Raw genomic sequence first — 27,253 nt, 5'->3', positions numbered from 1 at the left:
ACACTGAAAATGTGCTAAAAATGCACACGTGTTGAAGCACACGTGACACAGGGCAAGCACAGTTTTATAAGTTCAGCAAATTAGCATAATTGACAAGAATCCCCAGTAAGAAACACAGGTAATGAAGTAATTCCCCCTCTTGGTTTAACCCCTTCTGAAGCCTCCCCCCTTTCTACGTGTTCATGTCTAACACATGAGAAAGTGTCTTGGGAAGGTGTCTTATCCTTGGTTAGAAGCAAGATCAGAGCTGGCCCTCAGGAATACAACAGCAAAAATGCTGGAGTTAGGAAACTCTACAACAACACAGCAGCACCCTCCAGAGCCGCCAAGAGATAGGAAGAGCGCGCAAAAAGCAAAAAAAAAACCGTCTTGGCATCAATGGGACGAGGGCCGTCGCGGGGAATTAACGAGCTGCTCGTTCGCCCAGGCGGGCCCTTGCCCAGCGACCGGCGGCACAGCGTCCTGTCCACGGGCACCCTGCGGCTGGGGCGGGTGGCCCTGCACGACCACGGGCAGTACGAGTGCCACGCCGTCAGCGCCATCGGCGTCAGGACCGTCGCCGCGCAGCTCTCGGTGACGCCACGAGGTGAGCCGGGCACGAGGCGCCGCCGGAGGTGTGGCTGTAATCCGGGTGGTTTTTATGGCAGGGAGCTGCCCCCCTTTGCTACGGGGTGGGATGTTGATCTCCCCTGGGAACGGATGTCTCTGCCCACGAGGGCTCCGTCAGCTGGTGGGAAATGTTGGAGAGGCTTCCCGAGTTTCCCGACGTTTGTAAGTTGGGATAAGGCGGTGCAGTTTGGGAGTTGTCACTGGGAAAAACTCCCCGGTAATGGAAAAACTGGGTAATTTGCAACAAACAAACAAGTATTAATTAAATTCTTACTAATATATGGGTTTTTTTTTTTTCAATTTTAAAATTTTGTCTGGCTCTCGATACTTTTGTCTTAAACATTCCCTAGCAGGTCATAGCTTCAAACTAAATTTAGGTTTTCTAAAAGCAAGACACTGTAAAACACAAGTTGGACAGGGATGCTTTTGCTTAATTAAAGCTTAAATTCTTTTTTTTTTCCCTTTTTTTTTTTTTTTAAGCTTTTGACTAATTTTATTTTTTTTTCCTTGTAAATTATTCTTCTAAATAAGCAAACTTCCCTTCTTGTTCACAAACAGGGCAGGGTTTTACTAATGACACACTGGGGGGAAAGAAACTCTCTAGAAGAATAAAATTAGTGGAGCTTCAAGCACAGAACTCACAGGACGTTTTAAGACCAGCAAGATCAGTATAATTACTTAATCTGGCCTGACTAACACTTCAAGAGAGCCTCATCCAATAATTCCTGAAGCAAGTCATGATCCCTGTTTCAGCTGGAGCATCTTTTCTAGAGAGCCTTTGAATTAAGGATTTTAAATGATGCAGCACATTCCTGTGTAATTGCCCCGAGTAGAGATGCAGAGGAGCAGAAAATAATGAACATAAATTACATAAATTCATGACCAGAGAGCTTGGTAGCTAGACAGGGAGCACAGGGCGAGCTGCTGCCCCTCTGCAGAGCCCTTGCAAGCGCAGCAGCTCTGCTTTTCCCACGCTGAGATGATTTATTACACACAGATTTCTCTATTTTCCGTGACGCATTTTTCGCCCCAATGACTTTTTTCCCCCTGTGTTGCGCAGTGATCCCGGTGTTCCTTCATCCCCCCCAAGACCTGGTGGCAGAGACAGGCCAGGACGTTTCCATTTCCTGCGCTGCCCAGGGAGACCCCCGGCCCACCATAACGTGGGTCAAGGTACGTGGTGATTTCACATCACTGGGGAGAGGGGCGGCTCCTCTGGGGTGAATTAAACAGCCCCCTCCTTCAGCACCTCTCCCAGCTTCAGTAGTTTTTCAATACACGTGGATAAAGCCCAACATTTCCACTGATTTGGGGTTTTTAAGAGAACAGTGTGGTTTCTTAGGCTCGCAGCAAATATTCTCCTGTTATCCTTCCAAAAGAATCACTTGAAGCCAGTGATGTTTCTTGCTCAACCAGCAGTGGGAGCAGAAGGAAAGGGCCTGAGAGCGCAGCAGAGCAAGCTTTAGGTTGCGGCAGGGCAGCAGAAAGTAGCAGGAAAATAAAAAAGTAAAACCTAAAGTCAGCTACCAGCCAGGCTGAGAGGTTGGGTTTGAGTGTTGCTGTCAGAGCCAGCAAAAGCTGGGATCTGCAGGTCAAGGCCAGCAGAAAAAATCAGTTTCAGGTTGTCCTAAAACTGAAAACATGTCAGTTTAATTTCTGTGCTACAAAACTTCTGTGAGGGCATCAGGGCCTGGGGCTTGTTCCAGCCAGCCTGTCTGTGGGGATGGCCTGGGCTGGGCCAGGGGAAGGAGCTGAGAAGGACCACTGTGGGTCCCATCAGGAGCAGGTGTCCTTGGACGTCTCTCTGGTTCCTCTGGAAGAGCAATGCTAACATCTGGTGGCCACATTTGTTCATCACATCCATCCCTGGGTTTGCTGAGCAGGCTGAAGCTGGGCTGGTGGGAAGCTTTCCTTGCTCTGACACAGCTTCCTGTCTTTTCATGGCGCAACAGGAGGGCATCCAGATCACAGAGAGTGGCAAGTTCCACATCAGCCAGGATGGGACCCTCTCCATTCAGGACCTGGGTGTGGCTGACCAGGGCAGATACGAGTGCATAGCAAGGAACCCCTTTGGCTTCACCTCGAGTGCCATGCAGCTCACCATCACTGGTACTGTATCCTCCCCTGAGCCTTCTCTGGCTCCCGTGTACAGAGGTGCTGCTGTGCTCTGTCGACAGCTACACTTTGAGCAGATAATTATGTAAGAAATGATTTCTTCAGCTTCTTTGCAGACAGGTCCCTTGGACGGGAGTCACCTCATTTGAAAGCCCACGCATCTCCCAGCTGCCCCTCGCTGTTTGCTCAGCTGAGCTGCAGTTGCTCCCTGCAAAGCCAAAGGTGTTGACTTAAACCTCCTCCTGCAGCTCAGCTGTCAGTGTCCATGTAGCTGTTGCCTCTGCTGGGAGGGAGAAACTTATTAAAATGTGCCAACATGCTCACAAATCATCATCTGACCAAAACCTCGCACGCCGGGGAAGGGAGGAGCAGAACAATGTTGTCGCTGCAAATACAGGGTTTAAATGTCTGCTCAGTCAGAGAATCATAAAATCATAGAATCAGTAAGGCTGGAAAAGACCTCCAAGATCATCAAGTCCAACCTCAGACCTTGTACCACTCTTGAGAATGGGAACAAAATCTGGTTTTCAATCTCCTGCTCTGTGCGTTAGGGAAGCTGCAATGAACTAGGAGGAGTAGCTCTCCTCTGCTGGTCAAATCAGAGGTCAGAAGTGGAAATTGTACCTCTTAAAGGGTAATAAAACTGGCAAAGGAAAAAAGAAATCAAAGGCAAGAAAAAAAAAATTAAAATATAAGTGAAGAGCTGTTCCAGCAATAGCCAGAGTGGATAGCGAGTTGCTTATTCGATGAATTTAATGATGTTTTCCATATAGGGGTTGTAAGCAAGGAGCTGAAAATGGTCAGAAATGTCTTTGTTGTTTGAAATAATTCCTGAGATAACTTCTGTGGTTTATTCTTGATTGGTGCCTCATTCCCCAGTAAGCAAACCAGTAGCCAGCTGGGAACTGGTTTGTTCAGCTGTGACAAAGGCCCTGGCTTAAAAAATGCATCCTGTAGTAATTTTAAAGAAGTGATGTCTTTACTTCTGAAGGTATTCCAACAACAGCTTTGGTATTTTTGATTTAAAATTATGTAGCAGTTATGTTAGCACTAAGTTTGAACTATGATGATCATAAATATCTATTAATTACCAGCAATAATTAATAAGTAAAGTGTTCCACAAACAGAAAATTAATGTATGAACAATATATTTAAATTAATATCATGAATTTGAGAAGTACCTTTGTGGAAAGCAAATATGTTATTTTGGATTAACTCACTGTGATTTTTACCTTTTCTTTTTGCAGTTTAACCACTAACCAAAACATACTTTTTTTTTTTTTTTTTTTTTTCCCAAAGCCGTACAGGAGAAAACTCTGACTGTGTGTCCACAGACATCTCCTGAGAAAGCCACCTTCTTTTTCAGGCAGTTCACATTCTTCAGAATATGTGTCTTAAAAAAATCATGGTGTTTATATTACGTAGAGAAACGCGGTTTGTCCCGCACTGAGGTCACTCTGGAGCTGGTGCTGGCCCACGGATTTTCATGAGCTGGGAGGGGCAGCTGATATCGAAGCAAATTGAGGGTGTTTCGTTGTTTCTTTGTGCTTTTGGGCAGCCACGGACGTGGGTCGGAGCGGGGACACGTTTGTGGCCACGTCGCTGCGCGAGGCCATCAGCAGCGTGGACCACGCCATCAACTCCACACGTACCGAGCTCTTCAGCAAGTAAGTGTGGGCAGAGCCTCCAGCTGGGGCCTGCCTGAAGCTGAAAAGTGATTTAAAAACCCCACAAGAAACGAAGCTTTCTCAAAGCTCGTTTTATCACTGGCAACCCGCAAAGGAAAGCTACGGGATTGTTACGAGTGCTTGGAGGTTGAAGCTGCGCCATGTAGGATGTGACAGAGCTTCCCAACAGATTTGGGATTCTGGAAAAATGAGATACACGAGCATCGTCTCTTATGTCACTTCCATCTGCGTTTTGTCAGCTGGAGTTGGTTCTGGAGATAGAGAATAAAAAGGAAAATAATCAGAGTAGTCATTTTATGAATGCAATTGACTTTGTGGAGGGTGAACAGAAAAAATAATATAAAAATTCCAACCATTTCCTCAATAAAAAATAAATTCTCTAGTGAATATGACTCCCTCCTTTTCTACCCCAATATATGTTTTTATTGGAAGGATGGATAGTTTGTATTAAGCCAGAAACCTTCTGGGTTTCAGCTGTTGAAAAGTGAAAAAATAAATCGCTATCACAGAAAAAGCCCAGAGAAACTGAGGGAATTAAATATGTGCATTTTCCAGGGGAAAAAGAAAGCCATTCTTTAATCATCTGCAATGTGCAGGCAAGCCACGATGGTCTTATGCACTAATTTGGGGGCCAAGCACTTGACCAGCTTAGAGCCTGACTCTTGCTGCTTGTAGGGCCTCGCTGCCCTGAGCAAAATTGACTAATTTTAATGATCCTGCATCACTTTTAATTCCTGGAAATAGGCGCCCCAAGACTCCCAATGACCTCCTGGCTCTGTTCCGCTACCCGAGGGATCCCTACACCATCGAGACAGCCAGGGCAGGGGAGATCTTTGAAAGGACCCTGCAGCTGATTCAGGAACACGTGCAACAAGGGCTGATCGTGGACATGAATGTCACAGGTAGGAGAGTTTTCATTCCCCTTCCTAATTTTGTGTGCAGGATGAAATGAAAACAATTATGTGTAGACATCCAGGAAGTTAAAAATGTGTGGTGGTGTATCAAAAAATACAGATAAATGTTGGGTATACCAAGAAATGCATTGTCTGGGTGCCAATTCTTTCTATAGCTTGTGGTTTTTCTTAACAGCTGAAGGGCTGGTCCTGTGTTCACTGAACAAATGTGATGAAAAATATTTTAATTCCCTGTTTTGGCAAAGGTTTCTTAGATGGTTATAAAAGCCTTGTTCCTCAAAAAAATATTAACCATCTAACTAAAAAAGGAGTATCTTTGTGGGTCTGAAGTTCAGACCCTCAACAGCATGGTCTGAGACGTTTCCTGCCCTCCAAATGGCAATGAGAACAGTGCTGTGAACTCTGAGGTATTTGGGTGCTGCTGCAGAGGAAGTGGGATATCCCTTTTCTGTCTCTACTACTTTGACCTCTTAGCTACAAACTCAGGTGAGTCCCAGCAACTCAGGTTCCTTCTGCTGAGGTAAGATAGCAAACAACAAAGCAGTGTAGCACCAAAAATACCTAATGAGGTCCAACCATGCAGCAGCTGCACCCCAAAACTTCCTACCTGGCACTTCCTTGATATACAGTGAACATTCCCATACACTGCGTGCTTCTATACGTGTGATTCATCATGTAGCAGGCATCTGTGTTTGGGGCCTGTAAATATTTTCCTGCCTGGATGTATTCCAGGGTGCGAAGAGTCTCTCTCCAGGCGGCAGGTCTGGTCTGGGCTGGTTGGCCTGCCAGCCTCTCCTCCTCGTTGCCCTGTCAGCATCCACACAATGCAGCATCATTCAGCGCTTTCACACGGCGCAGCAGCGCCCTGGCAGTCACCCACGGCTTCCTGCTGCTGGTCACGTAGAGCTTGGGTGGCTGATGGAGCTCGTGGTGGCAGCAATAACCCAGGGAGCCATAAAATAAACCTAGAATAGGGACCAAGACCACCCCCACAGTTTGCTCTGCCAGTCACAATATTTCTGGTTTCCAGCTCAGTGCAGTTCAACTCTTTTCCCTTTCTTTCTTGCTTTGTGGGCCTGGTGTGATCCTGTGCTTCCTTTGCTTCCCATAAATTCCACAGCAACACCGCGCTCGGGGACCCCACCATCCTGTGCCCATCCTGACCGGGGTTCTCACACGGAGCCGTCCCGTGGGACAGTGGGAATCAGGAGGCTGCAGCTGATGCCTGACCTGGTGCTCTGCCCTTCCCTCTGCAGGCTATCGCTACAACGACCTGGTGTCCCCTCACTACCTGACCATGATCGCCAACCTGTCGGGCTGCTCCGCCCACCGCCGCACGCCCAACTGCTCCGACATCTGCTTCCACAAGAAGTACAGGACGCACGACGGCTCTTGTAACAACCTCCAGCACCCCATGTGGGGTGCATCCCTCACGGCCTTCCAGAGGCTCCTCAAACCCGCCTACCAGAATGGATTTAACCTCCCCCGAGGGTTTTCCTTGGCAGAAGATGCCAGGGATCTGCCCCTTCCTCTACCTCGCCTTGTCTCCACTGCCATGATCGGGACCGAGACCATCACCCCCGATGAGCAGTTCACGCACATGCTCATGCAGTGGGGCCAGTTCCTGGACCACGACATGGACCAGACAGTGGCAGCCATCAGCATGTCCCGTTTCTCCGACGGAGCCCCTTGCAGCGAGGTGTGCAGCAACGACCCTCCCTGCTTCTCCATCGCCGTCCCCGCCAACGACCCCCGCGTGCGGAACGGGCGCTGCATGTTCTTTGCGCGCTCGAGCCCCGTGTGTGGCAGCGGGATGACCTCCCTGCTGATGAACTCAGTCTATGCCAGGGAGCAGATCAACCACCTGACATCCTACATCGACGCCTCCAACGTTTACGGCAGCACGGAGCAGGAGTCGCGGGAGCTGCGGGATCTGAGCGGCCAGAAAGGGCTGCTGAAGCGAGGGCAAGTTGTACCCAGCTCGGGGAAGCACCTCCTTCCCTTTGCCGTGGGGCCACCCACGGAGTGCATGAGGGATGAGAACGAGAGCCCCGTGCCGTGCTTCCTGGCAGGAGACCACCGCGCCAACGAGCAGCTGGGGCTCACGGCCATGCACACGCTGTGGTTCCGGGAGCACAACCGCCTTGCCGCTGAGCTGGCTGCCCTCAACCCGCACTGGGACGGGGACCTCCTGTACCACGAGGCGCGCAAGATTGTGGGTGCCCAGATGCAGCACATCACCTACGCACATTGGCTGCCCAAGGTCCTCGGGGAGGCTGGGATGAAGATGCTGGGTGAGTACAAAGGCTACGACCCCAACGTCAACGCGGGGATTCTCAACGCCTTTGCCACGGCCGCTTTCCGCTTCGGGCACACCTTGATCAACCCATTCCTGTACCGGCTGAACGAGACCTTCCAGCCCATCCGACAAGGACACATCCCCCTGCACAAGGCCTTCTTCTCCCCTTTCAGGATCATGCAGGAAGGGGGGATCGACCCCCTCCTCCGTGGGCTGTTTGGGGTTCCTGGGAAAATGCGGGTGCCCTCTGAACTCCTCAACATGGAGCTGACGGAGAAACTCTTCTCCATGGCACACTCTGTGTCACTGGACTTGGCCGCTATCAACATCCAGAGAGGGCGAGACCACGGCATCCCGCCCTACAACGACTTCAGGGTCTTCTGCAACCTCTCCTCTGCGCAGGAGTTTGAGGACCTTCGGAATGAGATAAAGAACTTGGAGATCAGAGAAAAGCTCAGGAGGTACTATAGCCTGGATGTGGAAGGATCAAAATTACTGGAGACCAGTCAGTGAAAAGTTCCTGCTTCTTCCAGTACACCCATGGAATAACCTTCCCAGATATTGCCCCCCACAGATGTTAAGATAGGGTAATAACTGTGGTTTAACAATGGGGTAAGACAAATGAAGTTTCTCTAAGTGACCAGTCTGGTTCTGGGTGGAATGTTGTCAGGCACTGCCGTGGTGTAGATTGGGAGCAGATTGAGCCTTGGAGCTATTTTCCAGTCAGACTAAACTGCGTCCTATCTGCCCTGGCTGCCTCTTCCAAGGCAGGTCTTTATCCTATTGTCTTTTAGATAAAACCATTAAAAATATTGTCCAGATGAGTTCCTGACATACAAACTCCTATGTGGGTATCAGATTTATATTATCACTGCTCTTTGAAAGCCCCTTAACTTTTTTTTTTTTTTTTTTTTTTTTTTAATATCTGTTATCCTGCAGTTTATATGGAACTACCAAAAATATTGACCTGTTTCCAGCTCTTATGGTGGAGGATCTTGTCCCTGGGACCAGAGTGGGACCAACACTGATGTGCCTCTTAACAACTCAGTTCAGAAGGTTGAGGGATGGAGACAGGTATTGCCATTGGAATCATCCCAAATCTTTTGGTATGCCCTTTGGGAGGTTTTTTGCCTTACAGGAAGAAGCAGAGTCTGTAATTTTTTTTTATCTATTGCCTTATGGTATGAGGAACAGTGTATTTGCAAAAACACTTGTCACAGTTACTGTCAAGGTGTCCTTTCTTGATTTAATGATTCTCATTTCACTGCAGAACACTGGGAACCATTGAGGATGTCCCCAATATCTCATGAAAATCCTAGAAAATGTCCACAGGAGCTTCTTTCTAATCCCTGTTTGCTGCTTGTGTGAACGGGACACCCTTGCCTGGTGATGCACTTAGGGCAGGAGCACAGGGGTTTGTGGGTTCAGAAAAAGGCGTCTGTGTTTGCAGCCACCTGACACCAGAGCAGACACTCATTTTGAGGGGTGTGGGTGCTGCCACACAGATGTCAGGGAGCTCTTCTTCCTCTCCCAGCCTCACTCACTCACTCACTCACTCACTCACTCACTCACTCACTCACTCCTCTCCCACTCCTGAGTCACGCTGTGATTACACCCCACTGCAGATTTTGGTATGAGAACCCCGGAGTGTTCACGCCGGCACAGCTGACTCAGATCAGACAGGCGTCCCTGGCTCGTGTCATCTGTGACAACAGTGACCACGTCCAGCAGCTGCAGAGAGATGTGTTCCAGGTGGCATCATACCTGCAGGGCATGGTCAGCTGTGAGGAGATCCCTGCCGTGGACCTCCGCCTGTGGCAGGACTGCTGTGAGGGTAAGGAGCGGGATGCTCTGGCTCTGACTGATGTGGGCATCACTCTGGGTGGCATTTGTCACATGCCACTGCAGCTCTTATGAAATCCTAGCTGATTTCTGGCTGCACCATGAGACCCTTGTGTCAGCAACTGGGTGCAAAGAGAACTGAATATAGAGCATAGGAATGGAATGGAATGGAATGGAATGGAATAGAATAGAATAGAATAGAATAGAATAGAATAGAATAGAATAGAATAGAATAGAACAGAATAGAATATTTCAGTTGTAAAGGACCTGCAGCAATCATCCTGTCCAACCTCCTGACCAGTTCAGGGCTGAACAAAAGTTAAAGAGAATTATTAATTATATCTTAATAATTATGATATCCAAATGCTTCTTAAACCCCTAGAGGTCTGGGATATTGGCCACTCTCTAGGAAGCCTGTTAGTTTAATTTAATCTGTCTGAAAGGCCACCTCACTGAGGGCTTTGGTCTCTGGCTGAGTGAGAGACTGAAACAGGACATGATCCCCACCACGTGCCACTTCACAGATTCATTTGGGAGCCTAAATCTCTGCCAGAAAACCTCAGACCCTGCCATGGTCCCTTTGGGCTGCATTCTGGTTCAGATGTCCATTTGAGATGTGGTAATCCATGAGTGATGCACATCCTTTTCCACACCTTTGTTGCCTCCTTCCCTCTGGCCCAAGAGATGTGTCCAGGGTGGATGGTGCAAGAGGGCAATGCTGCCTTGTTCTGCTGCAGTTCACACAGTCCTGCTTTAAGCACCAGTGCTCACTGCAGACCTTCCCTCCCTTCCCAAGACTGCCGGACACGAGGGCAATTCAGGGCTCTTTCGCAGCGCTTCCGAACCAAGAGGTCTCCTGGCTTCAGCTACCCCGAGGAAAACCCTGCAAAGCACAAGCCTGCCTTGCCCAGGTGTAGTATCACCCTTTCTACCTCCATTTTATGAAACAGAAGTTTTAATAACTCAGTCCACTCAGGGCTCTGAATCTGGCACTTTACAGAGATCTGGGATAGATTGGGAGAGAGATGCTGGGCTCAGCCAGTTCTCTGCACTTCAGTGCAGAGCCCAGCTCTGATGTGTAAATACCTGGGCTAAGGAGCTCTTTGGCAGGTGAATCTGGCAGCTGGGCCCTTCCCTTTGATGCTCACTTGGGGGCTGGTGTTGGAGAAGGAAAAATGATTCCCTCACTTAGGAAGCTGCTGTTTGCCTAACCCCTTTCACTTTTTATCCCTGACCCCAGAGACGAGGCACCTTCTCCAAGCTCTTCCTCCAGAGAGAATCTTGAGTCCCTTGTGGCTGAGCTGGAGAAGACAGTCACTTCCCTACGGAAACAGGTAAAACTTGGTGCCCCAACGTTTGTCTTTCATGGAGTCATGAACCTCAGTGAAGAAAACTTGAGCCAGAATTTTCTTCTTGTATTTGGGACAGGTTAAAGATTATCTTTTCAGTGGTGCAGACCCCTCTCAGAGCTGCTGCTTTCTCACCCCCAGGTGAACGCACTAGAGAGCCAGCTGAGGTGGCACCACAGGAGCACCAGCACACGTGGACAGGGCAAGAAGACCGGGGACAAATGGAGAAAAAGATGACCCTGTTGCCTCCTTGTGTAAGGTCAGTGTGTTTATTCTGGGGCTGGGGCCCCACAGGGTCAGCGTGGGGGGACACCTCAGCAGCGTTCCCATGCAGGGAGGAATGGAGCAATGAGGTGATGAATGGGACATGAGGTAAGAGACGTAAATGCAGCAGGTTAGACACTGCTGGCGGTGATTAGTGACTCACTGGAATGGGCTGTCTGGGGATGTGGTGGCTTATCCATTCCTGGAGGTCCTACAAGAACTGGTTTGGCAAAGATGGGGAAAGACATAAGTATAGGATGGGCCAGGTGGATTGGGTGAGGTCTCCTGGGCCTATTCTCCTGGGACTCTGGGTAGGTTTAGTCTAACAACATTTAATGTCATAACCCCAAATCCAACAGCCTCGGAAGGACCTTTGTGGGGAGAGATATCACAGAGCTCGGTGATGGAGTGGATGGACTGGTTCCTCCCCAGGGGAACAAGGACATCTGGGCAGATGGAGCAATCCATGATTTGCTTACAAAGTGGCAGAGGTTTCCCCCTGCCCATCTGAGTCACCGTGCTCCTCACTCCTGAAGGCACCAGTCCTCTCTTGGCTGAGCCCAAACCAGGGCAGCGCAGCTGTGAGGTGCCTGTGTCAGCCCCTGCCAGCCCCTGCCAGCCCCTGCCAGCCCCTGCCAGCCTGGGCACTCCCACTGCTTCTCAGCAGTGACGCAGTCCTGGCCAGATCTCCAGTCCAGGTATTCATGGACACAGGAAACACAGCCTGAGCTCCCACTTCCCATGGAGATCCCTGCAGCCTTGGCAGAGAGGCTGAACAGCTCCCTGGCACCTGGCAGTCTGAAGAAGGTGGTGAATGGGTTTGATGCGCTACAAATCATTACTGCAGGGACAGGAGCAGAGGAGTTTTGAGAAGTGCAGCTCTGCCAGGCAGTCAGTGCTAGGAGGAGCATTCATTCTCTGGAAGACAGAAGAAAGGATGGGGCAAGCGAAGGCTGGTCTGTGCTGATAAAAGCAGCAAAAAGCAGAAAGGGAAAGCCTGGAGGCTGGCCAGGCTGTTTATCAGCATGATTTGGTGTTTTGGTCTTTACAGATTTTCCACTCAAACAGTGCCTCTGCTGCAGGAATGTGACAGAGTGCAGTGTGATTTATGAATTGGCTTTTCCTTGCTGTTGTTTCAGATCCTGCATGAGGCCTGGGCTTACAGGGTCCCTGGAGAGTGTTGGTGTGGGTTTAAAGGTTTTCCTGCCCCAGATCTGCCAGGCACTGTACAAACAGCTCACTCTGCCTCCAGCTGCTCCCACAGAGCTTTTCTGCTTTCTTGTGCCATTTCAGGTGCCCCGTGACCTGCACTCCTGCTCTCCATCAGCCAGTCCATCCCACCCTACAGGGCTCAGAGAGCCACCATGAGACCCCCGATGCTGTGCCTGCTCTCACACCTCCTGTACCACTCCCTGTCCCAGGACCCTCTGCACTGACTGTCTACGAGCCCCTCAGCCCCGGGACCCTTCCTGCCCTTGTCAGCCTCCCAGGGGTGGGCTCTGCCCTCCATGGGGACAGCCCAGAGTCTGCCAAGGTGCCTCCTCCTTCCACAGCCCCCAGGAAACAGAGACAAATTGAAGCTGCTTTAATGCCACTCTTCTGCTCTGCTCCTCTTCCCATGCACTGCTGTCATCACCCACCAACCCTCATCTGAGCTGTCCTGTGGACACCCACCCGAAACAATTCACTGAGAGACTAAAATCAGAGATTAAATTTCTCAAATGCAGTGTGGTGCCAGGAAACATCTGGAGAAATCACTAAAAAAAAAGAGATAAACATGAAGCCCAGAAGAAACCCCAGCCATCTTCTGATGCCATCAAAAAGACCAAGAGGAACCTCGGGGTTGGGTGTTTCAGGATGGGGTGCCAGGCATGGCATGGCCACCCTCAATCTTCAGCTGTGCTTTGCCAGTCCTTGGTGACAAGTGGCACATCCCACGACCCCAGAGTCACCTACCATTCCTCAAAACCATTTTCCTCAGCATGACCTGCATTCTCCAACTTTCTTCCCCTTTAGGGGTTTAATTGGAATTATGCACTTCTTCCTTTTTTTTTTTTTTTTCCCTCCAAAAAGGCTCTTTGCTGGAAGATGTATTTCGAGTGTAATCGTAACAGGACCTGGAACAGAAGCTCAGCTAATTAGGTGTAATGGGCGCTCTCATTAGTGGAGGGGAGCTGCTGGTTTCTGTCAATTATGCTGGGAGGCCACGCTGTGGTGTCTGACAGGCGGGTGGATGCAAAGTGCTGTTTGTTTTTATGGCTCCCTGGTGCTCTGCAGCCAAACCAGGGCTGTGCAGGCAGCTCTGCTGCTCAGCTCTTTGGAGCTGCTCTTTAGTGGTGCTAGAACTGAAGTCCCTGTGTACCCACCACAACCCCAGATCTGTGCACAGATTGGTTTTTAAATACATCCTTGTAAGCTGGTCACAGGGACTGAAGAGAAAATACTTGATCCATCAGATATCTGTGCCTTCCTTATCTCTATCACTTTTCCTGCATCCTTCTACTTTCTTTCCCCACAGCACAAGGACAAGAAACTTCTACGAACATGCTTTTTCTTCTTCTTCTTTTTTTTTTTTTTTTTAGGTGTTTTATAGTACCAAAAAGGGATTCAAAGCAGCAGGGATGCTCCTGGAACTGAATAGGAAAATAATAATAATAATAAAAAAAAAATACTAGAAAAAGGTTGTGGTTTATCATCTCTTTCCTGACGCGGGGCTGAGCTGTGCGTGTGTGTCCTGTGCAGACAGAGGTTTGCAGGGATGAGTCTGTGCTCTGCATGTCTGGTAGGCTCAGCTCAGAGGCAGCATTTAGTCCTCAGGGATGTTTGTCATTTGGAAGTACTCTTTCATTTAGGTGCAAATCAAGACCCAAAGCCTTGTGTGTTAGAAATCTGCTGCACTCATCTATTGCTGGTACCTCTGGAGAATCTAACCTGGCAAAGGTCAGTGAAGGTAAATCAGTTCACAGTCTCCTTCTGCAGACCAGAAGTTCAGTGAGACCTCATCCAAAACAGTGAGGCACAAACATTCCATGCTGGATCTGATCAGATCTTTTTTCAGGGCATAACCAGGCAGCCCCTTTTGCTCCTGATGGGGTGTGACATGAGGAACATCCCTGTCACAAGGGCTGCAGAAGGACAGCAGAGGGGGTGCCCCTTCCCTTTGGTTTGCAAACCCTTCTGTGCTGCATCCTCAGTTCCCCTCCTCATGCTGAAGTGAGAAAAATGCACAGAGACATTTCACAGTGGGAAAAAATGCACAGAGACATTTCACAGTGGGAAAAATGCACATGGCCTTTGCACATCCCTGTGTGGCACTGGGGGCGAGGCTGTGACCTGGGCAGGGGGCAGACCCCGGGGGACTTACCCATATATTCAGGGGCTACTTGGGTAAGGAGGGAGCAGAATATTTTATTAAAGACTCCCTTTCTTCCCCATTCCCATCAGTTCAGGAATGCACAGGCCACGCTGAGGAGCGCTCTGTGCTCCTGCCCTCTGCCCTGGGCATCTCTGCCTGGGAGGGGGTGAGGAAATTGCTGAGTCAAAAACCCAGACCAGGAAATCCTTTTGCAAATTTCTGGCCACCGTGGGACACCCAGGATGCAGGACACAGCATGTCTAGAGCTGTGGACCAAAGGGTGGGTCCAGCTTGTTCCTCATACCCACACGGGTACAGTCGGCAGCCCGGATTCCTACTATTCATTTTTCATATTTCTTTTTACGCAACCTCTTTCAAAGTCCAATTGCACACCCAAAATGAGCTCCACAGACCAACTGCAAGCAGAGGAGGATCAAAATAATGGGCTCAAGGCAAGGAATGGAGTTGCCAGGCACAAAATTCCCACTAATTAGATGGAACAGTTAAATGACAAAGTCCAGGTGGGGGCCAGGGCGTTGGAGTTGGTATTTCTCATGAGAGCAGTGGTCTTCAGGTGGCTTAAAGTGCACATGGAAGATGTGAGGGGTAATCTCTGTCTGATGGTTGTGGGAGGTGGGGTTTGGGAGGTGGCTTGGAGCATGTCAGTGTCTGAGTGTGACCAGGGCTGGGGAGGTGTGGTTGTGCTGGCACAGTGAGAGCTGGGGGTTGCATTCCAGGGTTCAGCTGTGGATGCCATGCAAGGACCTGAGGCTGATTCAGGCCCTGCATCAGGCAAAGTTCTCCTGATTTTGAGGGGGACCCATCTCTGGTGGAAGCTGAGTGATCCTGGTAAATCTGGGATGTGAATTCCCTAGCAATCCTCTGCAGCAGGGAATTAGTGTGAGGAGGCAAATGTTTTAGTGGGGTAACTGGGAGGTCATTGTAGACTGAAAGAAGAAAGGGTCTTGTGTTATAAACCCCACAAAATCCACCCAGCAAATACCCAAACACTTCAGATCTCTTCTGAGGTTATTTCCTTAATTCTGTTTTAACTCTCCCACATTTGTGGATGCAATTATTGTCCTATGGAAAAAAAAATATCCTCCCACGCAAGTGAGATGAAGACTATTAACTGGAGTCAGCCACTTGTGACAAGAGCTGCTTGAAGAACAGAGAGCTGTGTTTATGGTGCTCTGCTAAGAAGCAAAGAGCACGCTTTAAAATAATGATTAAATGAAACAACAGCCGTTCTCCTTCTTCTTCTTCGAGAGCAGCAAGCCCGGCTCCAGCTGTGCGTGTCTCCCAGATGTGCCCGTGGGTCTGAGCGTGAGACTCCTGCCTGCAGACTCGTCCCGCCTGCAGACTCGTCTCACCAGATGAACCAGTTTCACTTTCAGAAATAGGAAGTTCTCCGGGAAGGGCCGGCGAACGCCCAGACGCGTGCGGGTAACGCGGGCCGGCAGGATGAGCTCCCCGGCCGGCGGCAGGAGCCCCGCATCCCCCCTTCCCCCGGCCGCCCGGAGCGCGGTGGCATAGCCCACCGCATCCACCGCATCGCCGGGCATGGAGCAGTTCGTCAGGAAGCGCCTGACCTTCCTGACATCCTTCTGGAATAAGCTCCGTCCCCGCTCCGTGACGGAGAGCTGCTCGCTGGGGTATCTTGGCTCTGATTCCGTTTCGCTGAGCTCGGAGGCGACTTCCATTTCCGTCATCCCCAAGTCCTCTCTCTGTATCGCTTTGTACGCTTTCACAGCCCGCAGCGCCGAGGAGCTGAGCGTAAGCGCAGGGGACAAACTGCGCGTCCTCAGGGAAGAGGGCGAGTATGTCCTCGCCCGGCGGCTGCTGGGGGAGCCGGCCACGGGCTACGTCCCTGCTGCCTACGTGGCCAACCTCAGCCAGGGCACCTCCGCTCACCGCCCGTAAGTATCCGCCGCTCTGGATCCGCAGGGGACGGAGGCTGGGCTGGGACAGCGCATTCCCCGCGCAGGGAAAGGCAGCGCTCACTCACCCTCCACGGGAGCGCGACATCCTCCTCCCCTGCTTCGGCCATCAGGGGATGAACGGGGATCTGCCTCCCCTGGGCATCCCTGCAACCCCTGCAACCCCTGCACACCTGCAACCCCTGCACACCTGCAGCCCCTGCAACCCCTGCAGCCCCTGCAACCCCTGCACACCTGCAGCCCCTGCAACCCCTGCAGCCCCTGCAACCCCTGCAGCCCCTGCAGCCCCTGCACACCTGCAGCCCCCGCAGCCCCCGCAGCTCGTGGCAGCGGGGTGAAGATGTTCGGCAGAGGGAGCGAGATTTGGGGGATGCGCCATCGGGGAGAGATGCCGGTGTCCCTTCCTGAGGCATCCCCCTCGCACGGGATGGGATGGCTCCGGGCTGGGGTGCGCTGTGGTGCTGGGCAGAGCTGCAAAAGCTCCCGCTCGTTCCGGCTGCTCTCTCCCTCTTGTTAAAGGGGAGCCAGCATGAAGGGAGGGAGCCGGGGGACTTGTACCTGAGCCCGGCCGGCTCCAAAGGGCTGCACGGGAAGAAGCAGTTTGGGTTGGTACCTGCCGGGAAGCCCGGAGCTCTTTCGGGTCAGCTGTTGCTCTGCCGCCATCCTGCTCATCCAGGCGGGGGGATTCCTCCCGGCGGGTGCCCCTCCCAGCCGACAGGGAGCTCGGGGCATGTCTCAGCCCTTTGGCAGCCGGGGAAAGCCCAGGCTGCTCGTTGCATAAGGCCGGCCGGAAAGCTCATCCTGCCCGGTCCCGACACGTCGGGAAAGGCGCCCCGAGACACTGCTGTACCCTCTGTACCCGGGCCTGAGTCACCCCGAGCGCGGGCAGCGCGGGGCTGCGCGGGGCTGCGCGGGCGTGGCACGCCGGAGACCCCTCCGAGCTCGCCCTGTGCTGGGTGGGGTAAAGGAGAGGAAGCCTGGGAAGGATCCCCGATGTGCAGGTGGGATGGCAGAGACCCTCCCTGCGTGTGCTTTGAGGAAGGAAAATCCAGTCCTCTTGGGCTGCGCTGGGACCCACAGGTGTGTGTACTGCTGGTGTGTGTGTGGACGTGTGTGTGTACCTCTGTGTGTGTACATGCGTGAGCAGCAGCCGTGAGCAGCCGGTGCCCAGCCACCTGCTGAGGACAGGGACAAGGGCGATGCCACGGTGCGGGAGGGCAGACGGCAGGAACGTGCCCGGCTTCCCACCGGAGCAAGCCGTGAGCTGCGCACAGACTCCGCGGAGCCGCAGGTCGGAGCTGGGTGCTAATTTGTTCACCCCATCACGTATAATTTCCTGCGCGGCTTCTCAGACGCTGGCGATCCCAGCTAATGACGAAAACTTTTGGCTTCTCACGTCCTGGCTGCCTTAGGCTGGATGGAGCTGCGGCTTCCCGTGCGTCCCGCTGTGTCGGGACCCAGCCAGCTAACCTGCCTTTCCTTACGGGAATTCGGTGATGAATCTCAGTGATGTGACACAGAAAAGGGGTTTGGCTGGGTCCTCCCCCCTGCTTGGTGCTGTGAAGTCCCCAATCAGCACTGACTGCCAAAAAGATTTGCCAGAGATGTTTTCATTGATGCCATTTCCCCGGGGGCTCAGAGCCGGTTCTGTCCATGAGCTGTAGGCCAAAAAATGCAAAGGGGTCCTGTGCCTGCAGATGTTGCTCTCGTGGCAGGACAGAGGGACAACCTCGCCAGAGCACCTTCCGCACAGCACCAGGTGGTTGGTGCTTTATTTACCACAGGCTGTCAGCCCAAGAGTATAAACATCACGGGTTTGGGATGGAGCTGAGACCTGGACAGCTTGATACAGCAGTGTCCAGACATTGGTGGAGGAAATGCCCCATCCCTGGCAGTGGTCAATACCAGGCTGGATGGGGCTTGGAGCAGCCTGGGCCAGGGAAAGATGTCCCTGCCCATGGCAGGAGGGGTTGAATGAGATGAATTTTAGGGTCCCTCCCAACCCAAACCATTCTGGGATTCTCTGATTCTGCAAAATGGTCGGCAGGCAGTGAGCTGCAGTAAACCGCAGCAAGTGCCTGTAAAGCCCACCCAATGGAACAGCCTGGTGCAGGCAGCCACATCGACAGGTTTTGAGATATGTTCACCCACCAGGCCACTTGGTGGCCGTAGGAATGAGCAGAGTGGGATTCCAGCAGCTGCTCCCCTGCCTGGCTCCGGAGGTGCAGGGTACCCTGAAATGGATGCAGACCCAACCGTGCATCCCCTTGCCCTGCTCTGACCCCTCTGCTCTGCTCCCCAGCTGGTACTTCAGCAAGATCAGCCGAAATGAAGCAGAGCAGCTCCTCCTCTCCCCTCCCAACCAGCACGGCTCCTTCCTCGTCCGGGACAGCGAGAGCAGCAAGGGAGAATACTCCCTCTCAGGTGACTTTGTGGCAATTATCCAGATGAAATTAGCGCAGGGAAAGGAAGCAGGCTGCTCCTTAGGGGCAGCTCCCAGCTTGCCTAGCATGAGATGAATGTTTAAAGCACTTTTCAGCACCTTGTTGAAGGGAATGGGCTGCTTTCTGAGGGCAAGGGGAAAGTTTTACAGAGCAGGGGTGGATTGTTGAATCACCGTGGCAAAGGAAAGTGCGTGGCTCCTGTCTGGGGTATGAAAGCCATAAACATTTCACTGCAGCTTAATGATGGCTTCGTGGCACTAACTCCCAGGATTTCATTCCAGCAGCTTTTGTCATCTGAGGGTTGTTTAAAAATATGCTGCCACTCCAGATCACCAGGGCCTGGGCTGCTCCCACATACTGAAATCTGAATTCAGGGGGTTTTGGACCAGGTAGTGCCATTACGATCTGGTTTTATCTTCATAAAAGTAATCCCAGGAAAGTTCATGGCAAACTCTGCATCCCACCATCAGTCCCTGGGCTGTGGGAGTCACAGATGCCCCTGGTTTATCCTCTGTGGGTAGCCCCACTGTTCTCTGAGTAGTCCATGGTGGACTTATGCCAGACAATAAAGCTCATTAATTATCCCTGATAATAAAGCATCACCTCTGTGGTCCAAAGGAGCCTGGATCTCAGTGTCCAGGAATCCTCTGGGCCAGGAGGTGGGAGCAGAAGGGAGGTGAGAGTGGGATGAAGCAGTGCAGGTGGGTTGCTTTAGCTCTATTAAAAAACTCTTTAAAGGAGAGAGGGTGAAGTCAGCAGGGAGCTGGGGAGGGACTGATCTTTGCACGAGTTGAGTTTTCCCCGACCTGGGCTTCCCCACAGTGCGCAACCACACCAAAGTCAGCCACTTCCGAATCTGCAAGAGCCCCAGGGGCAGCCTCTACATCCAGAGGGGACATCCCTTCCCCAACATGGAGGAGCTCCTCGCCTTCTACACGGAGCACTGGAAGGTGATCCAGAGCCCGCTGCTGCAGCCCTGCAGCCCCGCGGTGCGTATCCCTGCCATCGCCGGGACGGGAGAAAGCAAAGGGAAACGAGGGAAACTGGGAATGATTAGTCTGCCCGTTTGGCCTTTGAGCTTTATTAAATTAAATTTAAAGCCCAGCATTAGCGTAGCTGCCGGCACCGCCGTTGATCAGCCACGTTAAGGCTGGGCATGGCATTTATATGTGCTTTTGGCCAGATAAAATGCACAGGGTTTTCTGAAATGTGTTGTCCATCTCAAAGACTGGAAACCAGATTGTTACAATCCCCTTCAATACTGATTCTGGAAATACCTGCGCTTGCTGAGAGTATAAGACAAAACACACGGCTTTTATCAAGTTTTCATACCAATTAGTGCAGCACTCATAAGTCTAATTACAGTATTAATCCCAAATTGCCAACTCATTTCCTGATTAGGGTTCCATCCACTGATTATGACTTGGAAACAGCAATTAACTATGTGAATAATCCAAGAGTGAAATTGAAAGGTGTGGGATAAAAGAAATGCTTAATGAGCTGAAGCCTACATCAGCCATAATACGCAATAATATTAATTCACTCATTTTTATTTACTGGTGGAGATGGAGAAAAGCCACTTTTGAGGTCTGATAAGGAGTGAATTATGACTTGAACTGCTGGTAATTCACGTAGTCTCCAAACTCTCGCCCTTGCACACCCGGGGTCCCAGCAGGGCTCATGCAGAGGCTGCCCCACGTGTTTTGTGCCCGCAGTGAACATTGAGGGAAGGGCAATGCTCGGGCTCAGCCCCTGGCTGCTGGAGCACCATGTCCTGCTCCTCTGTGGGCACCAGGGGCTGGTGCAGGCTCCACCAGCAGGTCCTGCCTGCCTGGCTGGCCCGAGTGTGCCATTCCGTGTCCATCTGGCAGACTCCCCCCGAGAGGGACGGCTGGGAGCGCCCGCGCTGGGAGTTCACCCTGCGGAGGAAGCTGGGAGAGGGCTACTTCGGAGAGGTGTGGGAAGGGCTGTGGAGGAACACTGTGCCCGTGGCCATCAAGATCATTAAAGGTACGTGGAGAATCAGATCTTAACGGCAGCCATGCTAACGAGTCTCTCGTTCGCTGCCGTTACCAGTGACCCTCCCTTATTTCCTCATCCTCTTGGCCACTGTGGCTGTTTTACCAGACAAACTGCTGCAGGACCTGGTGAGGAGCCACTGGAACATTTCTGTGCACAAACCTAAGCTTGGGCAGCATCCCTATAAAATGACTCCAGCCAGTGGGTTTGTGAAAAGTGACATCACATTGAATCAAACGGGTTTGTGATACATCAAGCCCTGATGGGACTATGATCCTGAAGATAGGATCCAAAGCCCTGTGGAAAACTTTGGCTCTGAGACACAGGTTGTGCAAACCTGAGCTTTGAGAGCAGGGATGGGCTTTGAGGAGGTCAAAATGGTCCTCATCCCAGCTGGAGGCACTGAGGTCCCAACGTCTACATGAGAAAGTGGCTCACAAGGGCCGTGTTGGCTTTCTCCCACAGCTGACATGAAAGCAGAAGACTTCACCAAGGAGATTCAGAACCTGAAGCGCCTGAGGCATGAAAAGCTGATCCAGCTGCACGCCGTGTGCTCCCTGGAGGAGCCCGTGTACATCATCACCGAGCTCATGCGCAAAGGCAACCTCCACAGCTACCTCAACAGTGAGTGCTGTGCTGGCCCCACGGGATGGGGCACCCTGGGTCGCTGCTTCCTGTGCCTCAGAGTGGCCCTATGGATCTGAGTGGGGACCCTAAGAGAGTGCCAGCCTGGTTCCTGTGCTATTTGATCAGTGGTGTCATGTTTGGTCAGTGCTCTGTGTGATCAGAGCTATCCATGGGCAGTTGGTGGAAATGGTCTTGGGAATAACAAAGTCTGGCATGATCCTTTGGGTTGTCCATGTGGGCTGGGTCTGTATTAACCCCTGGGAGCCCAAGCCTGTTGGCAGGGACCTTCATCCCTCCCGCACCCACCCGTGGTCTGCCAGCTGTCACCGGTGCACAGAATCTCACTGACGTGTTTGGACAACTCCACCTTCTTTAGGAATGAAACAGCCCAACCTCCCCATGGGTTTGTTTGTGTGCAGAGCGCATAACGTGCTGTGGACCACTCATCACCCAGTTTAATTTTCTTGGCCTTTCTTTTCCTGACCCAGAACAATCGGTCTTGAAAGGAAACAAAACAAACCGCTCCCACCAAGACCTGTTTTTCTACAGGCTACTTCCCCTCCCACTCACACTGACCTTGTTTCTGACTGGGGCTCCAGCAGCATTTGCTGCCTGAGGGGCTGGAGCTCACAGGTACAACAGGCTGAGAGGCCTGCAGGGAGATTTGCATGGCAGAAGGTCACCTTTGGCTTTGAACAAGCCATGGATATCTGTGACCTTGGTGCCCATCAGAGCCTACCCCTGTCCCATGCCTGAGGAGCACACGGCTGCGCTGAACTTTCCACACAGCACAACCAGGACAGTTAGGCAGGAGCGCAGCTTTGAGGTTTCACATGTTCCCCATGTCCCACACTACCAGCACAGGGTCTCCTTCTAAACCAGAACACCCAAAATGGATGTCGGTAGATTTCCCCCAATGCTTGGATTGTCTGGATTAACAGGTCCTGAAGGGAAGTCCCTGGGCACCTCTCACCTGCTCAACATCGCCTGCCAAGTGGCAGATGGGATGAGGTACCTGGAGGAAAAGCACATCGTCCACCGGGATCTGGCAGCCAGAAACATCCTGGTTGGAGAGGAACTCACCTGCAAAATCGCTGATTTTGGGCTTGCCCGGCTCCTCAAGGTCAGTTCAGGGGATGCTGTGGTCCCTCTCTCCCACCACTGGAGCTCATAAAGCTGCCCCATGCTGGAGACATTCCCGGCTGTCCACTTTCCCCAAAAGCCGTGTCTCTGGTGATCACCCCATCCCTCATGTCCTGTCTCCCACTGCTTTCCAGGATGACATTTATTCCACCAGCAGCAGCACTAAAATCCCGGTGAAGTGGACGGCCCCGGAGGCAGCCAACTACCGCACCTACTCCCTCAAGTCCGACGTCTGGTCCTATGGGATTCTGCTCTACGAAGTCTTCACGTATGGACAGATCCCGTATGAAGGTAGGGCTGCTGCCTCACTCCTGTGCCCTCCATCCACCTGCTGGGCAGCTTGTCCATGGATCCCAAAAGCCAGAGGGTCAGGAGTGGTTATGGTGTCCCTTCCCTAAGGGATACAGACACAGCTCCTGGAGCATGAGCAGGTTATTGTCCACAAAGGGGATGGCTCAGAGGGATATTCAGTGCTTGCAGAGTGGGTGCAGGAGCTGCGGGCAGAAAGTTTGCCTGGATCTCCCAGATCCTCTCTCCTACCAGCCCTCTGGCAGAGACACACCGTTTCTTGGCCACTGCAGGTGTACCCTCAGGGCATCCTTTGGGGACATCAGACTCAGGGGCAACTTCTCCTTCCTTTGCAGGAATGACAAACCAAGAAACTGTTCGGCAAATCACCAGGGGCTACCGCCTCCCCCGGCCCAGCCCCTGTCCTCCCGAGATCTACAGCATCATGCTGGAGTGCTGGAGTGGCAACACGGAGGAGCGTCCCACCTTCCTGGCCCTGCGGGAGAAGCTGGGCTTCATCTACCGGCGGCTGCTCAGCTCCCTCTCCTGAGGGACCCCTTCCCACCATCCCCCACAAGCCCCTCCAGGCCAGCTCTTGCCAAGAAGTTCCCTCCTTCTGGTTTGCCCTCTGACAGGGCTACAAGGAAAGCACATCCCCCCCCGAAAACAGCCTGTGGTCCCTCTCAGTCAGGGCGCAGGGAGGTGGCCAAGGGAGAAAGCAACAAGCTGTGGAGAACTCGTTGCCGGCGCTCGGCTGTGTAACAGTTTGGAGAAGCCCCAAGGAGGCACCACTCAAAGTTTACATCTTCGTTCACTCAGTAGGGTGGGAGGTCCCTGCTGCTCCCCACACAAACGTGAAGGTTTGCAGTTCATGTTCAGTTGTGGCTCTGCTTGGTTTATCTTGTAGTGTGTGTTCAGTGTATTTATCAATAAATGTGTGTGCATCCACCCGCAAGGGACTGGCAAGGGAGTCCTTGCTCCTCCCTCAGCACGCTGCTCCGCTCCCTCCCAGGAATCATGGAATGGCTTGGGTTAGAAGGGCCCTAAAGCTCATCCTGGTCCAACCCCCCTGGCATGGACCACAGCGACACCTTCCACTAGAGGAGGTTGCTCCAAGCCCTGTCCAACCTGGATGTGAATACTTCCAGGGATGAGTTCATGGAACCCACCGAGGATAGGTTCAAGGAAACATTGATTTGCAACCAGTCCCACTCTTGCAACCACAGATAAAACCATTCTTGTGTCTCTATTCACCCAAGCACCCCTGTGTGCCCCTGCTGCCCCTTTCCCAGGCAGCAGTCCCACGTGCCCTGAGGACTCTGCACAGTCAGCTCCTGACTGCGCTGCTCCGCTCTGGATCCTTGTCTCATTCACCATCAAGCGGTTATTCCAAGAAAAAGAAAGGTCTGTGTTCTAATATCGAATGTCTGCTTATCCCAGGTGCAGGCAGCAAAGGTAAAACCCTGCATCACCCTGCTTTGCTCTGTATCCCACCCATGGGGCAAGCCAAGAGATACTCCCACCACCCCCAGCTCCTCCCTAATCCCAGAATATGGCATTGCAAGAGGACCTTGAGCCTCTGCTCCCTCCCAAGCCGGGGCAGGGTTTGCTCCAGCCCTGTTGTCCCCTGCCCATAAACACTCCCAGAGGCTGGACTGTCCTTGGCAGCAGTGGAAGGACACATGGAAAAGCAGGAACTGGAGCAATGCCAAGGCCCCAGGCTGGTGCAGGCAGGGGCAGGTCGAGTGGGGCTGTTGGAGCCCTAACACGACTGTGGCACTGGTGGGAGGAGCAGACAGGCTGTGGGTGAAAGGTAACTGGCAGAGGTGCAGAATTCCTCCTGACAAGCCCATTTTGCCCCTTTGCAGGTGACCAGCGGGACTGAGCCAACAGCAACGTAGGAATTTATAAAGTTAATAAAGTTTATGCAACACTCCCCACGCCTGGGCAGCGTCTGTGCTGCGCAGAACAGCAGAAACAAGTCTGGCTGTTGGCTGAGCAAGTCTCCGAGCACGAGGGGCCTGGAAAGGGGAGGCAGGAATGTGGTTTAGGAGTGGGATGAAGCCTGCTCTGTTTGTGTTCACAGGGCTGCAGCCCTGTCCTGGAAAGGCAGCAGCTCCTGCTCAGAGTGTTCCCGGATGGAAACAGCAACAGCTTGGGTTTGGGCATGGCTGCAAGAGGAAATCCACTCCTTGCACAAACATTTTGCAGCCTGGTCAAACACCTGAGCAGAGAGCACACCTCTGCACAGGCCAGGTCCTCTCCTGCAGGAAAGCAAAGGCTGAAGCCACGTGCAGCAGTGGAGGGTTATGGCACACTGAGGAAGGGCAGGGACACGGAGGGGCTGCTGCACCACGGAATCACAGAACTGTTCGGCTGGGAAAGCACCTTCAAATCACCTTGTTCCAGCCCCCTGCCATGGGCAGGGACGCTTTGCACTACACCAGGCTGCTCGAACAGCAATAACGACAGTAAATTTGCCGGTCTGGCTGCCACCAGATGGAGCTCAAAAATAAGCAGGAGGAGAAGGGTGTGCGTGGGGCGATGGGGCTGCTGTGGGGCACAGCCGCACATGGTGGGGTACCAGGAGATGCCAGGAGGGCTGGCAAGGCACATGGCCCAAAAACATCTCACTCAGCAGTCACAGCGACCTCCTGGGGATGTGGAGGGGGAATATGGGGACCTGCGGACACGGTGCTGCCCACAGTTTTCCTTCCTCCTCATCCTCCTCCTCCTCTGCTGCATGAAAATCCAATCCACAGCCTGGGTTTGCCCTCCAGCACGGAGGTTTTGGCGTTTCTCACTCATTGCTTGCTTTCTAAAAGCAGATAAACCTGGGGTGGGGGGAAGGGAACCCAAATTTTCCTATCTGCTGGCAGGATCTCAGCCTGAGCTGGGTGCTGCAGCCCTCCCCCAAAAACTGCACCAGGCTTTTCCTTAAATCCACTCCACAAAAGCAGGAATGCTGGGGTCCCAGTCCCTCGGGATCCACTCCGGAGCAGGCATTGCAAATCCTGCAGTTACAGGTGTCTCCTGCTCCATTTGCAGCCTGGCATGTGCCCGTTTGAGGTTCAGGGATGTGAGCCTTGACCCAGTGGCATTTGGAAGCAGCCTCGGGCTAATGCGATGTATTTCAGCTGCGCAGCTCATTTCTATTTTTAAGGTCCCACATCAGCGTTTGAAGGGTGAGGGGGAAGCAAAGCTGCTGGAGGGAAATAAAACCAAACCAAAACAACCCCCAGCAGCAAGAGGCAGGGAATGTAAAGAAATAACTTCTCACTGGAGGCGGTGGGGTGGCACCAGGGCTGCTGCAAGGGACGAGTGAGCAGAAAACACCAGCGAGCGTTTAGCAAATATGTGAATTAATCAACAGCTAAAACACCATCGAGGGAGCAGAGGGGGGACATCAGTCCCTGTGGGGTTGATGCTGTGGGAGGTGGGTGCTTGCCCCGCCAATATCAAGCCCTGCAGGAAGAAGGGGATTGATTAGGGAGGTGTGCAGTCTATGGGGAAGCCCTTTCATTATCTTGCTTCTGCTGCACGGTGTTTTCCCTCTCTATCCCACCACAGCAGCAACATGAAGACACAGGACACAGAAAATCAGCTGGAATCATAAAATCACTTAAGTTGGAAAAGCTCTCTCTGACCATTGAGTCCAACCATTCCCCCAGCACTGCACCACTCACCCATGTCCCCAAGTGCCACATCCACAGGTCTGTCAAACCCCTCCACTGTCCTGGGCAGCCTGTTCCCATGCTTGGTAATTCATTTGGTGTGGAAATTTGTCCTGATCTCCAACCTAAACCTCTCCTGGCACAATTTGAGGCTGTTCCATACAATTGTGAAATGAGAGTTTTCTCTCATCACTTGTTACTTGAGCGAGACACCCACAGCAGTGGAGATGGAAACAGAACAAAAATAAATTTGCTTGGTTGTCAGATGGTTTTCCAAAATATATCTGAAGGCCGTGAAAGGGCAAGAAAGGCCCTAGAAGCCTTTCAATCCCAAGCTAAAAAGGCAGTGCCAAGGGCTTTGCTCTCAGAAATGCCATGAAACTGCCCAGGAGCACATCTGGGGAAATCTGGACTCTCCCTGTATTTCCACTCCCAGCAGAGAAGGAGTCTGTGACACTTCCCAGACATTCAGAAAAACAACCTTTCATTCAGCAGGGTTTTTCCAGGCACTTTTGCTTCACTGGACAGGGAACCATGGGCATAAGGGCAGCCACGGACAGGTGTTCCAGCCCCTCCTGTAAATCCAACCCATCTTGGAGCAACGTGGGAATGAATTTAACCTCCATCCAGCATCCCAAATCTGGATAGGGGAGCATCCACGTGCTCATGGCAACACAGAGCAG

General features: G+C 52.2%; 2 protein-coding genes across 2 annotated transcripts in view; both read left to right on the top strand.

Moving 5' to 3' along the window:
- LOC120760121 (peroxidasin homolog) overlaps nucleotides 1–12,721 on the top strand; it is a 42,133-nt gene extending 29,412 nt beyond the window's left edge. The window contains exons 12-23 of the mRNA XM_040080070.1: nucleotides 428–586; nucleotides 1,670–1,782; nucleotides 2,562–2,718; nucleotides 4,283–4,391; nucleotides 5,157–5,314; nucleotides 6,583–8,086; nucleotides 8,565–8,699; nucleotides 9,251–9,459; nucleotides 10,264–10,378; nucleotides 10,708–10,801; nucleotides 10,958–11,075; nucleotides 12,374–12,721. Of these exons, the coding sequence (XP_039936004.1) occupies nucleotides 428–586; nucleotides 1,670–1,782; nucleotides 2,562–2,718; nucleotides 4,283–4,391; nucleotides 5,157–5,314; nucleotides 6,583–8,086; nucleotides 8,565–8,699; nucleotides 9,251–9,459; nucleotides 10,264–10,378; nucleotides 10,708–10,801; nucleotides 10,958–11,053 (2,849 nt within the window). The 3' untranslated portion in view covers nucleotides 11,054–11,075; nucleotides 12,374–12,721. The remainder of the gene's footprint in view (nucleotides 1–427; nucleotides 587–1,669; nucleotides 1,783–2,561; nucleotides 2,719–4,282; nucleotides 4,392–5,156; nucleotides 5,315–6,582; nucleotides 8,087–8,564; nucleotides 8,700–9,250; nucleotides 9,460–10,263; nucleotides 10,379–10,707; nucleotides 10,802–10,957; nucleotides 11,076–12,373) is intronic.
- Nucleotides 12,722–15,922: 3,201 nt separating this feature from the next.
- SRMS (src-related kinase lacking C-terminal regulatory tyrosine and N-terminal myristylation sites) lies at nucleotides 15,923–23,844 on the top strand. The gene is made up of 8 exons (XM_040079927.2): nucleotides 15,923–16,354; nucleotides 18,678–18,799; nucleotides 19,642–19,808; nucleotides 20,691–20,829; nucleotides 21,304–21,462; nucleotides 22,407–22,588; nucleotides 22,743–22,899; nucleotides 23,253–23,844. Exons 1-8 carry the CDS (start codon nucleotides 15,999–16,001, stop codon nucleotides 23,444–23,446), a joined length of 1,476 nt encoding a protein of 491 aa, XP_039935861.1. The 5' UTR covers nucleotides 15,923–15,998; the 3' UTR covers nucleotides 23,447–23,844.
- Nucleotides 23,845–27,253: the final 3,409 nt, after the last annotated feature.

The sequence above is a fragment of the Hirundo rustica genome, chromosome 16 (assembly GCF_015227805.2).
Source record: "Hirundo rustica isolate bHirRus1 chromosome 16, bHirRus1.pri.v3, whole genome shotgun sequence".
In the NCBI taxonomy this organism is placed as follows: Eukaryota; Metazoa; Chordata; class Aves; order Passeriformes; family Hirundinidae; genus Hirundo; species Hirundo rustica.
The sequence above is the reverse complement of the archived record's forward strand: the minus strand, read 5'-3'. Positions and strand labels throughout refer to the sequence as shown.

Bases quoted from the DNA above. Each gene is read 5' to 3' on its own strand.
- SRMS (XM_040079927.2), top strand. From the start codon at position 15,999: ATGGAGCAGTTCGTCAGGAAGCGCCTGACCTTCCTGACATCCTTCTGG. The intron at 20,830-21,303 runs GTACGTGGAGAA...TTTCTCCCACAG, and splicing joins GGCCATCAAGATCATTAAAG to CTGACATGAAAGCAGAAGAC. The intron at 21,463-22,406 runs GTGAGTGCTGTG...CTGGATTAACAG, and splicing joins CCTCCACAGCTACCTCAACA to GTCCTGAAGGGAAGTCCCTG.